Source organism: Aulonocara stuartgranti, assembly GCF_965226115.1.
Source record: "Aulonocara stuartgranti genome assembly, chromosome: 18".
Taxonomy (NCBI): Eukaryota; Metazoa; Chordata; class Actinopteri; order Cichliformes; family Cichlidae; genus Aulonocara; species Aulonocara stuartgranti.
In genome coordinates this window covers 23,572,452-23,584,214 of record NC_138954.1, presented here as the reverse complement: position 1 = coordinate 23,584,214, position 11,763 = coordinate 23,572,452, and the positions used below count along the sequence as shown (strand labels likewise).

The window sequence follows — 11,763 nt, the reverse complement described above, 5'->3', positions numbered from 1 at the left end:
GCCTACATGTTGACTTTATGCCATGAAGAGTTAACACTGAATTAACACAGTTCTAAAGGCAACGGGAAAGTGATCCAAGAACGTCGGGTATTATTGTAAGGTCTTGGCTGTACAATAGGAAAGGCTTTTTACTATATGCGTAAATAAAATTGAATTGAAGTAAAAATAAGTGTACACTGGGTGTACACAGGTCTGAAAGAGTTATTTAAATTGTGTCATCTGAGTAGCTAAAAGAGGAAATCGCTATTTAAGGTAACCACTAACTCATTTTCAGTCTGAAAAACAGCTAAACACTTCTTTATTTGGTGGTGGTGAGGGGGTGTCTAAAGACAGGTTGGGAACCACGACTGTATTACTTGGCAAATAAATATATTTAAAACCATGTGTTTAAGGTCAAACCCTAACTATGGCATGAAAAACAGGTTCAGTGAACTTCCTTTCTGAAATATAGCGAAGTACAATATAGCCTAAAAAGGAAGTATATATGCTTCAGACAGTACTTCAGTAAATGTACTTTCGATCATTGGTTACATTCACTGTACAAAATGCACATGCACAATTTCCCAACACAAACATATTAAACAGGAGATCGGTTCATTTTTAGATTGTGGTATAACTCACAGTTTATTCAGTCATCTTCTCTGTGGAATAAGAAAAAGAAAAGAGAGCACAAAGATCACCCACATCCGAGTCCAGGAGTCCCTCATGTTTTATTGCACAATAACCCAATTTTCCAGGGGACTGCAGCAGGAAGACTACAATAACACAAAATACTTTGTCTAACAAATGCTGCATATATCGACTGACATCTCAGAACACGCTTGCCTTTGTGGACCTTTACGAAGCACCAGTCTGCTCTGGTACACCTGTGTTTTTAATCCATTAATGTCACGTTTCCCAAAGCTATATTCTGCTCTTTTTAAAATTGCATCACTTGTGATGTAAGACATTACTACTGGTCGTTGCTAGGCAGCTCAATTGATGAATGGTGCATTTACAAGTGGAGCAGGGCTGTTTGCTAATGCACTTTTATGACAGTAGAAGAAACATAATCTGATTAAAATGTAAACATGATTCCACACCTTCAACACTCGTGTCCTGTACGTTACTGCACTGCTGGAGTTAGTGTTATCCCATATACTACAATGCTCACTGGCCCCCGTGACAAGTGTGATTAATACACGAGACCTGCATCAACAGGAAGGTGATTTGGTTTCCACTCTTCAGACAGCAATGGAAAAAAAGAACAAAGAAAAAAGATTTTCCTGGAAAAATGAAGAAGGGTTCAGATTATAGACAAGGACAGTGGTATGAACAAATGTCGCTCCCTACTTGTTAAAAGCAGAACAAAAGAAAAGATTATTCACAGAGTTTGTCAAAAAATGTTTTTTGTTTTTTTTTAGATTATTATCCTCCGCCGGGCTATTGCTTGCCCATTGTTCCAAAACAGCTAAATACGTGGTGAAGGGGCTTGGGGGAATTATAGGTAGTGAATATGTTTCATATTATACTGTAGTAGCATGCTGAATCAGTTATATTCTGCTACATTAGCTTGTGTCTTAGTATTTCATAAGTTTGTGACAATGACTTAAAGTCCGGCTGATTAGTCCATTTTCCATGTGTCCAGGCATTCGCATCCTGGCACTGTTCGTTTTCATCAACAACGACTCCTGAATGAGTTCAAAAAGTTCAAAACCACTTTTGTGGCTAGCCAATACCATAGTAGTTTACATCAAGTGCTTTAATAAAGAAAACAGAAGGGGGAGGAAAAAAAGCAGTTCTTCCCTCAGAATGGTCCATATGAAGTGCAAAAGTTCATTAATATGATTAATTTTGTTTTTAGAGAGTGCTTCAGCGGGCTCTATTTTAAATATTCCACTTGCCCCTGCTCAGCACTCATACGATGGTCTCGTCAGTCATTTTCTTGGTCGACTTGGTTGGCACCGAGCGTTGGGTAGTGTGTGCCCCTTTCATGTCGGGCATTAGCAGGCGCACTTTCTGATTGGTCCTCCTCCACTCCGAGTACAACTGACAGTGATACCGAAATGACACCTGAGAGTGAATGAAAAGAAAAAGGGAGGGGGCGAGACAAGAGGTAACAAAGGACAGAAAGACAGATATCAATAAAATTAGCACAAAGGTATCTGAGAGAGTAGTACAGATGCTGCACAGCAACTACTGCACGACAGGGAACTGAAACCTGAGTAGAAAGGCCGAGCTTTCACAGTCAGTTTACATTTTCAATAACGATAAAAGGAAAACACTTCAAAAAAAAAAAAAAAGCCATTTAGTTTACCAAAGCCCAGTTCTAGACCCTGTTAAAAACTCCAGCTAACGAAAGGTGTAGAATAAAGCCAACTTATTGTCAGTATTCGCAGTCAGCTATGCATGTATGTGCAGGCGTTCTGTTTCTGTTCCAACACTCAAATAAACTGCTCCAGGCCACAATATACTCCACATGCCTTCACATGTCTCCACAACTGACTGAAGCTGTACCCAGAAACGATACTGTAATGTCTACAATAATCAAGGTAAGAACAATTACCTGGACGTGTGCTTGTCTTGGTATCATAACTGAAAATCAAAGCTTTAAATATCGAAACTATTAAAAAAGGGGCTTTGATTTCTAAACTACCTTATAAACACTTGGATCTACCCCCCCCCCCAAAAAAAAACATTCTGCAATTGGTTACCAGTGTCCAAAGGATGTAGATAGTGAAGAGGGCGATGGTGAGGGCAATAAGGCCAACAGCTTCGAGTCTGCTCTTCAGCTGCAGGTGGTCCTGTGCGCCCCTCAGACACAGCCAGCCGGAGATAGCTGCCAGGGGTGTGATAAGAAGGAAACAGGCCATGTCGCAGAGCAGAGTGCGCTTCTCACTGCGAGGGCCCGGGTCCTTCAGCCACTGCAAAAGACCAAAATGGGGAGGTCGATGATACGCCTGAATCGAGCACATTAAATGATTAACTGATGTGTCTTAGATTATAAAAACAAGAATGAGCTTTAAAGAGGAGTGAGCTGCCTGCATGAAGTAATTAATAAAGCCATAAAAAGAGTATTCTAACCGAACACTATTCACACAAGGTCAAGCAAAACAATCCTCAGTACACGCAAATGATCCCACTTGCTAAACATGTTACTTGCTGGCACAGATACTTAATGGCATAAATGAAATCTTCCAAATGCTTACAAAGCTGAAAATATCAGTACAAGGCAAAAGAAGAAATAATCTCCTTGCTTTAGACAAAGCTCATGGCCGTCCATCTCGTTAGCCTCTTACTGAACCGAGGTTGGAGCCTATCCCACCTGACATTAGGGAAGAGGTGGGATACACCCAGTCAATCACAGGTCTCATACAAAGAAACAAACAGCCATTCATGCTCGCACTGAGCCATACAGTCAATTCAGAATCACCAATTAACCTAACAAGCGTTTGTGGACAGTGGGAGGCAACCGGAGCGCCCAGAATAAACCCACACACTAACCGCTTTTTATAAAAAAACCATAAAGTAGAGAAATGAATTCACACAGTAAAACTTTTCTAACCTGAGTGAGTGGCTGTGGTCGCCGTTCAATAGTGAACTCAGTGTGACAAAGTTCACAGTAGCTGGTGTTGGAGGATGACAGCCACTTCTCCAAGCAGCTTTTATGCACTTTACCCAGAGTACCAGTACAGTCACAGGGCGAGAGCAGCGTCTCTCCTCCAGCTCCCTCGTGACAAATCCGACACATACCCACGTCGCTGCGCGAGAGACAGCAGAGCATTGAAGACAGAAAAGTAACAATAACATATACACAGTTTAATTACGCTACATTTATTTGGCTACCATGCGTGTTTCTCCCTCCCTTACCTCTGTGAGCTCACCGCTTTGACCACGGTGGAGAGTGGGCGGCCATCTTTAGCCGTAACCTTGGCAATGTACTGGGCCTGCGCGGTGGAGTCAGTCTCCTCGGAATCCTTGGAGGCATCGGATTCGGCAGTGCCAGAATAATCACAAAGGGAGCCGGGTAGGTGACAGCAGCCTGACGAAGACATAGTCAGCTGAAGGTGACAGCGACGCAGATGAAGGCGGAGGCGAATTTGAAAGGAGCTCTGATCCAAAAGGTGATGTCCAACTCCACTTCTTCTCCTCCACCTACAAAGCTACCGCCTAGTGGATGCTGGAAAAGATGAAGACACAAAGTATGGTTGACTTGGATTATTACTTTATGCTCTTAATTTTCCCGAATAGGAATAGTGATGGTTAGCATGAATACATGCACATATAAATGCACATAAATGTCAGCTTTCACTGCCAACACTGCTCACTGGTATTCTTGATCTGCAGCTGGACTTTAGCCAAAATTACATAAAAACCTTTTTAAAAAATAAAGGAATAACATAAAAGCTTGTACTATATTTAAAGCTATTAGGCTGCTGTATACTTTATTTATGACCAAGGTTGGCTACTTTTAATTCAATTCATCATTCATTCAAAGTGGCCTGCAAAGCTTTACAGCTATTCTGATTCAAAGCAGGCCTATGAATTCTAGTGATATTATCCCATCAATTATTGATAACAAAAATGATTCTAAAAAGTATTTCCTTGGTTTTTCTTTTTAGTATTAAGACTTCATACATACAAAAACATGTTATAATAGTGTAATAAAAAATGCAATGTTAAAATACAGAATAATCAGAAATACTGTAATACTTTAACCTGTCACTTTTTCTCATGTACAATAACACAGCATACCACAAACCACCACCCTATGAACACATTTAAACAGAAAATTGTTTACATATTTATGACTTTTCAAATTTTTTATTTCTCTCTATATACATTTTGGTAGTTTTTAAACTTGTTAATATTGTTAAATTTTCAGATGTTTATGGATTTTTTGTTTTTTCTCATCAAACGAATTACATTGTAATATTAACCCAGCTTCAACTTACACATAACAAATGTCATATGGTTTTCAAAAAGTGCCACACGTGACATATTAAGTTCTGATGTGAGTTGCAGCCCTGAAAAAACGTTTGAATATTTTACTCCAAAAAATGATGTCTCTTAATAACTAGTAACTGGCTTCAACAAACTCTGAGGGAAGCACACTGCGGTGTAGATATACATTTTAGATAGACCTTAAGGACACTAGGAGTGGGATCAGGGTGGCCGTGTGTTACCCATACCTGTCCCTGCAATAGTCGTGCAATGTGATATAGTCAACAACGCAATCTTATGTAGCTGCCTTAAAAAAAGACTAAAGACAAATCACAAAAGACAGTGTGCCAATATACTCGTGTATTTAAAGGTGCACAAAGCAAGCTTCCTGATGTTACCGTGATGACTTAGTACTGTTATCGACACGTTACACATCAAAGGCTAGATCAAAATCCGACTCTATTTCTGGTACATGACTGAGTTGCTTAAAATTTCCCAGCTGACATTAATTATGCCGTACATGTCCATATCCCCGATACAGTAACGCTAACATGCAGCGCCGACGAAAGCTAATTTATTTAATAAAGCAACGTACGTGTACAGAACATAACCAGAGGCCAGCGAACAAGCTGGGATATGATACTTGTATAGAAAGTCCCATCGCTGTGGTCAAAAACACAAACAGGCTGTACCGTAAATATACTCACCCGACGGCCTGCCTTTTCTCGGCTGGCCTTGGCCCTGCGTTGGCCAGACACAAGCTAGCTGAGCTAACTGGACAGCTCTAGCTACAAACTATGACATTGACGTCTAAACAGAAGCTGACGATAGAAGGGGATACAGAAGACGATCGTGTGCGTTGCATCCTCTCCATGGCTGGTAGTGCAAATCACTGGGGTAATTTTCTCTTTTTTTTAGTGCGGAAAATACACGGCTGCCAGGATCACTGGAGTCAGCTAACGAGGCTAACTGACTAGCAACGGGCAAGCCTACTTCGGTATCCCTCAGCTGTGGATTAGTCACGTGACACAATGGTGCCTTCATCGTCATTAGCAATGTTTTAGTGCTACATGTTTACATACATGTTCGGGGACATAGTATCAAAATAGGGATAGATGGAATATGTTGTCAGAGTGAGTAAGTAAAAGTGGGACTGCTGAAAATTTTGATGATAAAGATAGTGTATATAATGTCTTTTGTTTATTAACTCAAAGTTACTCAGCAGCACAAAGAAACTTAAAACGAAAGGGATATATATTCCGAGCATTTTGTTATGGCACACACCGTTTTATCGATTAGAAAACCAGGCTAAATGCTCTACAGTTCCAACAATACAAGTTCTGAATGTACTTTTTATTAAAGTGTTTCAGTTTCGTTTTCCTTTCGTTTTCCTTTTAAACTATCATTACTTGTTTGATTTCAATGACGGAACAGTTATTAATCTCGTCCTGGAAACATCTGTATTAAACTATGTCAGAATAAAACCGTTAGGTGGCAGCATTTAGTTAACCCTCTCAGATTGTTCCCTGGTCCACCGGTGGTGGCGCTGTTATTCCAAAATTTCGTTCCACGGAAATTTTAAAGGTTCCACAGGGGTTTTGAGGGGGGCCTTGGAAAAACATGGGTAAATTTGATTTATGGACTCTAGGCTTGCGTGTCATGATAAAATATATGAGTAACAGTCAAAATGGCTTGTTCAGTTTTGTAGCTGAATCTTGAAAGCTAAACCAACCTGTGGAAACGGGATGAAGATGTGGCGCAACCAAAGAAATTCAACATTTGCTCCAGAAACAACACCTAAAAATAGCCATTTGACACCTGCAAAAAATAATTCTGAGGTAGACTACTTTTATTGTTAAGTATCTAAAATTTGTGCTGCTCCTTCTACTTTTATAAAGAAAAAGTTGTTTTCCCTACTTCCCTATATTCATTCTCAAGTTAGTGCTTTGGAAAACCTAAGTGAGCATATAAATACCAGTATGATGCAAAATTGCTGAGCCACCCCCCATTTCTTTATAGTTTGCTTAAAGGAGTCAGATTTTCTTGCACATTTTAAGTGGTCTTGAGCAATAATTTTTCAGGCTTTATGACTTTAAAAGGTTTTCTTTAGACTGGCTGTTTTTTTTTTTATCGCTCTTTCTCAATCTATTCCTTGTAGCTGACCATCTTCAGAGGAATGTATTTGTTTATGAAGCCACTTACTACTGACCTATGAATCTTTCAACCATACAAAGGTACATAGCTCAAGGGATGGACCAGTGTTGTGTCTACACTTAAAAGAAAGCTAACCAAAGATCCAATTTCAAACGGTATCTCTAGATGTTTCTTTTTCTTTAGTTGAATCTATGAAAAAGCCAAATGTAACCCAATTCCACTGACATGAAATAGAAATAAATATACATTTGTACACCAACAAGGTGCAAAAATACAATTTCAAGGTATTTGCCAAAAGCTTGACATGAAAAATGACAGGAAAACCTGTGGTCACACCAAATGTTGTTTTAATTGTCAGAACTCTGTTTTTGCCTCATATACTCTATTTTCAGGTATGCTTGCACATTTTTGATTGCTGCACGTATTTCCCATTTTCCTCATAAAACATGAAGAAATGAGGCTTGGCTCAAGACTTTTGAACAACAATGTACTTTTAATATTGTGTATATAAAATTTGTGCATGACTTTAAAATACAGTCCCTCTACTTTAGATAGTGTTTTAGGCCCGCTACTGGTTCTTTGTTTATTATGTTTAGACACAACACTGATTCATTCAATTTAATTGTATTTTTATAGATCCAAATTTGGGGCGACCGTGGTTCAGGGGCTTGGGAAGCTCATCTTGTAACCCGAAGGTTGCCGGTTCGATCTGTTTTGGTCGTTGTGTCCTTGGGCAAGACACTTCATCTCCCTGGCCAGAGGGACCAATTGCGCGATATGGCAGCCTCGCCTCTGTCAGTCTGCTACAACTGTAGCTTACCTCCACCAGTGTGTGACTGTGAGAGTGAATGAACAGTGGAATTGTAAAGTGCTTTGAGGGTCCCGAAAAGCGCTATATAAATGCAATCCATTATTATTAAATCACAACAACAGTTGCCTCAAGGTGGTTTATATTGTAAGGCAAACACTCTACAATAATAGAGAGAAAAGCCCCAAAATCAGATGATCCCCTATGAGCAAACACTTGGCGACAGTGGGAAGGAAAAACTCCCTTTTAACAGGAAGAAACCTCCGGCAGAGCCAGACTCAAGGAGGGGCGCCCATCTCCTGTAACCGGTTGGACGTGAGGAAAGGAAGACAAGACCAAAGACATGCTGTGGAAGAGATCAAGAGATTAATAATACCTATGCTTAAATTCAGAGTGGTGTAAAAAATTCATAGGTCATTGTGATGGCATGCCACACATGTTACCGGGGGTTTGGCTTCTCCTGTCTGGCAAAGGGCTGGGAGAGCTGAAGTATCACTGACAGCCTAATTGGATACAACCACATGCTTCCTTGCCTGGGGGGTGTTTCATGTTTGTTTAATTGTTTCGTATTAGTTGGTTATATGGCAGCCATTTTGTTTTCCCCCGTGTGTGCCATTTGGTTTAGCTAAACCAGTATTTAAGTTCCCCCAGTTTATCTTATGTTTGTTTGAGGTTTTGTTAGTTATTATCTTGAGTTTAGTCTATTGAGTTGACCTCTTTTATTGTTCTGCCTGTTTAAGTTTTATCTTTGTTAAATGGCTTTTCATATGTTTGGGTCAATAAAGCCCCTTTTTTGAATTAAACACCTGTGTACTTTATGCTTTACTGCTTGGTCCCTGACAGTCATTGTTAAGTGGCTTAACAATCTAATCCTTTAAATCTTGACCTGCTACTCTTTTTGATTTTTATATTGTTGACTATTTCATTCGATGATGTTTTACATCTCTTATTTTATGCATGTTGTGATTTTGATATTTAATTGCTTTTAAGATGTCACTGAGTGCCTCAAAAGGAGCCTGAAAATAAAATGTATTATTATTTATCTATAAAAAAAGGTCAGGTACAAGGACTGAATACAAGTGAAAAAACATTCAATGTCAAAATATGAGGAAATTAAAACATAAAGAAAGAGTAGCTTTCTTTATGTTGGTCCACTCTTGATATGTTTTGTTGTATTGAAACTATTATTCTTAATGTAATTCTGCATTGTAGCAAATTTCAAGACTGATACTCTGATTTATCAATTTCCCAATATGGTGTAACCTAAAATAGCAGCGTCCAAATGTAATTTTTAACCTTTCTTTAAACAGAATCTATTTTTGTCACATCACCCTGTCTAATCCTCTCGATCGTTGCCTCTTCCTTTGAACCCAAACACTGATAGTGAAAGGGGTCTGTCGCGGTGATAGTGATGTCTAAGCATTAATGAGAGCGGGGGTTGTAACACACGCACACACACACGCGTGCACACACTTCAGAGCCTTTCTATCATTTCCCACCCATCCATTTGGTCAAAGTTCAGCACAGATCATGAGATGCTACAGTACCTCTGTGCATGCATGGGATGTCATGAGACATGCATCAGTGGACTTTAACCCAGACCGACACACACATGGGCTTGCAACTCATTTACTTAACATAGTTTGGTTGTCAAGTTAATTAGCTTTATAAATTGGGTAGCCATGATGCTAAATTGTGTGAAAGTAACAGTTATATAACTTATCAGTATTTCTAAAGTATGTATAAGTTATTAGTAAAAAGCTACTTTCAGCTGCCCTCTTGTCACAAGGGGTCGTCACAGCAGGTAGCTTTCCATGTTTGACTTGGCAGAGTTGTCCACCAGATCCTGACAGAGCCTCAAAGGGGAAGCTATTACTATCATTAAAATAATGTGTGTTGGTTCTCCTTGAGTTTTTGCAATAGTTGCTTGATTTATGACTCATTTCTGCTGTCACAAGTAAAATAATGCTCTGAAACAAGTCTGATGCATTTCATATGACACAGCAGAGATTTAATTTGTGACTTAATCTCAGCCATCAGAGAGAGAAGTGAGGTGTGACAGTCAGCCAGGGAGAGACAGACTTATTCACAGCGATTCGCCGTCAATAACAGTATAATTTAGTTGCTGCACTTCATTCTCGTGATCCCTTAAACTGCAGGCGTCCTCGTGAGTGCTAATGGAACGTAGTAATTTAGTTTCTCTCATTTTCTGATATGCTCTTGTCCTAATGAAAGGTCACTTGACTGCGCTGCCTTATTCACCGTGCAAATCTATATTCAGCATCCAGTGAACCTGGGGAATAGGTTCATTTTATGTTTGTTGACCAATTGTTGACTTCTGCTGACCATTTAAGATCCTACAGTATTTTAGCAATCCTACAGTATTTATTACGAGTTCATGTCCAGAAGACATGCTGCTACCCTGCTGTGCTGACAGGCCTTGGGATCACCTATAAAAACTTGCATAATTCCATTGTCTTACAAGGTTTGTGTCCATTAATCGAGGGCATTTTGTGGCTTTTAACTTTTTTGCTTCCTCTCTAACTATCGCTTACTTCTTCTATACTCAAGAAACATGACTGCTGTGGAACTTCACTGTACCCCATGTTTATCAGTGCATCAGTGATTTTGATGCTTTTTACTTTGTACTGCAAATATCGATTTAAAGAATCAGATAGTTCTACAGCAAATAAACAAAACATCATCCCGAAGCACGTTTGATCCTCGCACAAATTACAACTAAGACAGATCAAGTAAACCTTCTGTGTTAATGTGCTTAAAAATAGAGTGGTTGATAATGCAGTAAATAAAAAAAAACACACACCACCATTTACCACTGAAGTGCACGATTTTAAAATACGAAAAAAAAAACCCATTCCTAAAGTAAGTAATGAATGATAATTGCAAAAAACATGGGATACTACAGATACATCTTTGTGTATGATTTGTACAGTTGAATGCCCTTCCAAATTAAGGTCAAAGGTCACGAGAGAAAAACCTTGTCATTAATAAATATACACATTATTCTTAAAGAGATTCTGTTTACAAAGTGCTTTTTTCATCAAAATATTCTTTAAATATATAAATTTGAAGGCATTTATTGGACCTTAATGTTCTTTAATGAGATAAGAGGCAGACCACCCTCTTTCATCAGACACTAAATCATTCTAAATGCCATTAGAAAGGTTACTCCATATAACCTTCCTAATGCAGGACATGACATTATTGGTTTTAATGTTTCCAGTTTGAACGCTGCACATGACTCCAACTTATCATACTGTACATCCAATTACAAAGCTATGTAGCTAATGCCATTATTAAATCACCAGCTGGCTTTCAACACCATGCAGTTTTGGTTAAGACCTGATAGAGAAAAGACTTTCCAGCTCATTTGAAAAAGCCAAAATATGATTGCAAGTCAGAGCTGGATTGTTTGATGCTCTGTAGCCAGCACTCTAAGACTGTGATTGAACTAGCCAATTTGCATGAATAGATGTACATGCATGGCTGAAAATTAATATACCTAAACTTTACATATTAAATGTTACAAGTCAAATATGGAGTCTAATTAATAAAAGATTTAGGTCACCCAACTGGCATGCAGAGTTATACCACTATGAATTAATACACTGAACAATTCCTAAGCCACTCTCTGCAATTTTTGGCATTCCTCCCAACTTGAACTTATCTGGCCCCCTCAAACAGGCCCAAGCCTTTACCACTTTACTAGCTCGGAGGCTTGTTCTGTTGAAGTGGAAGCTTCCCCACCCCCCAACTCATGATCATTGGGTGAGAGATGTACTCTTTAACTTAAAGTTGGAAAAACTTAGATTCTCTCTAAAAGGTTCTATTTTAACAATTTAACAAAATCTGGAAAT

At 39.0% G+C, this 11,763-nt stretch overlaps 1 protein-coding gene across 1 annotated transcript; it reads right to left on the bottom strand.

Moving 5' to 3' along the window:
* Window positions 1–593: 593 nt before the first annotated feature.
* On the bottom strand, window positions 594–5,959 carry LOC309694047 (E3 ubiquitin-protein ligase MARCHF2-like). Its single transcript, XM_082513764.1, has 5 exons — window positions 5,631–5,959; window positions 3,850–4,159; window positions 3,545–3,740; window positions 2,694–2,903; window positions 594–2,052 (listed from the first exon to the last, which is right to left on the bottom strand). Exons 2-5 carry the CDS (start codon window positions 4,032–4,034, stop codon window positions 1,897–1,899), a joined length of 747 nt encoding a protein of 248 aa, XP_082369890.1. The 5' UTR covers window positions 4,035–4,159; window positions 5,631–5,959; the 3' UTR covers window positions 594–1,896.
* Between the last annotated feature and the right edge of the window lie 5,804 nt (window positions 5,960–11,763).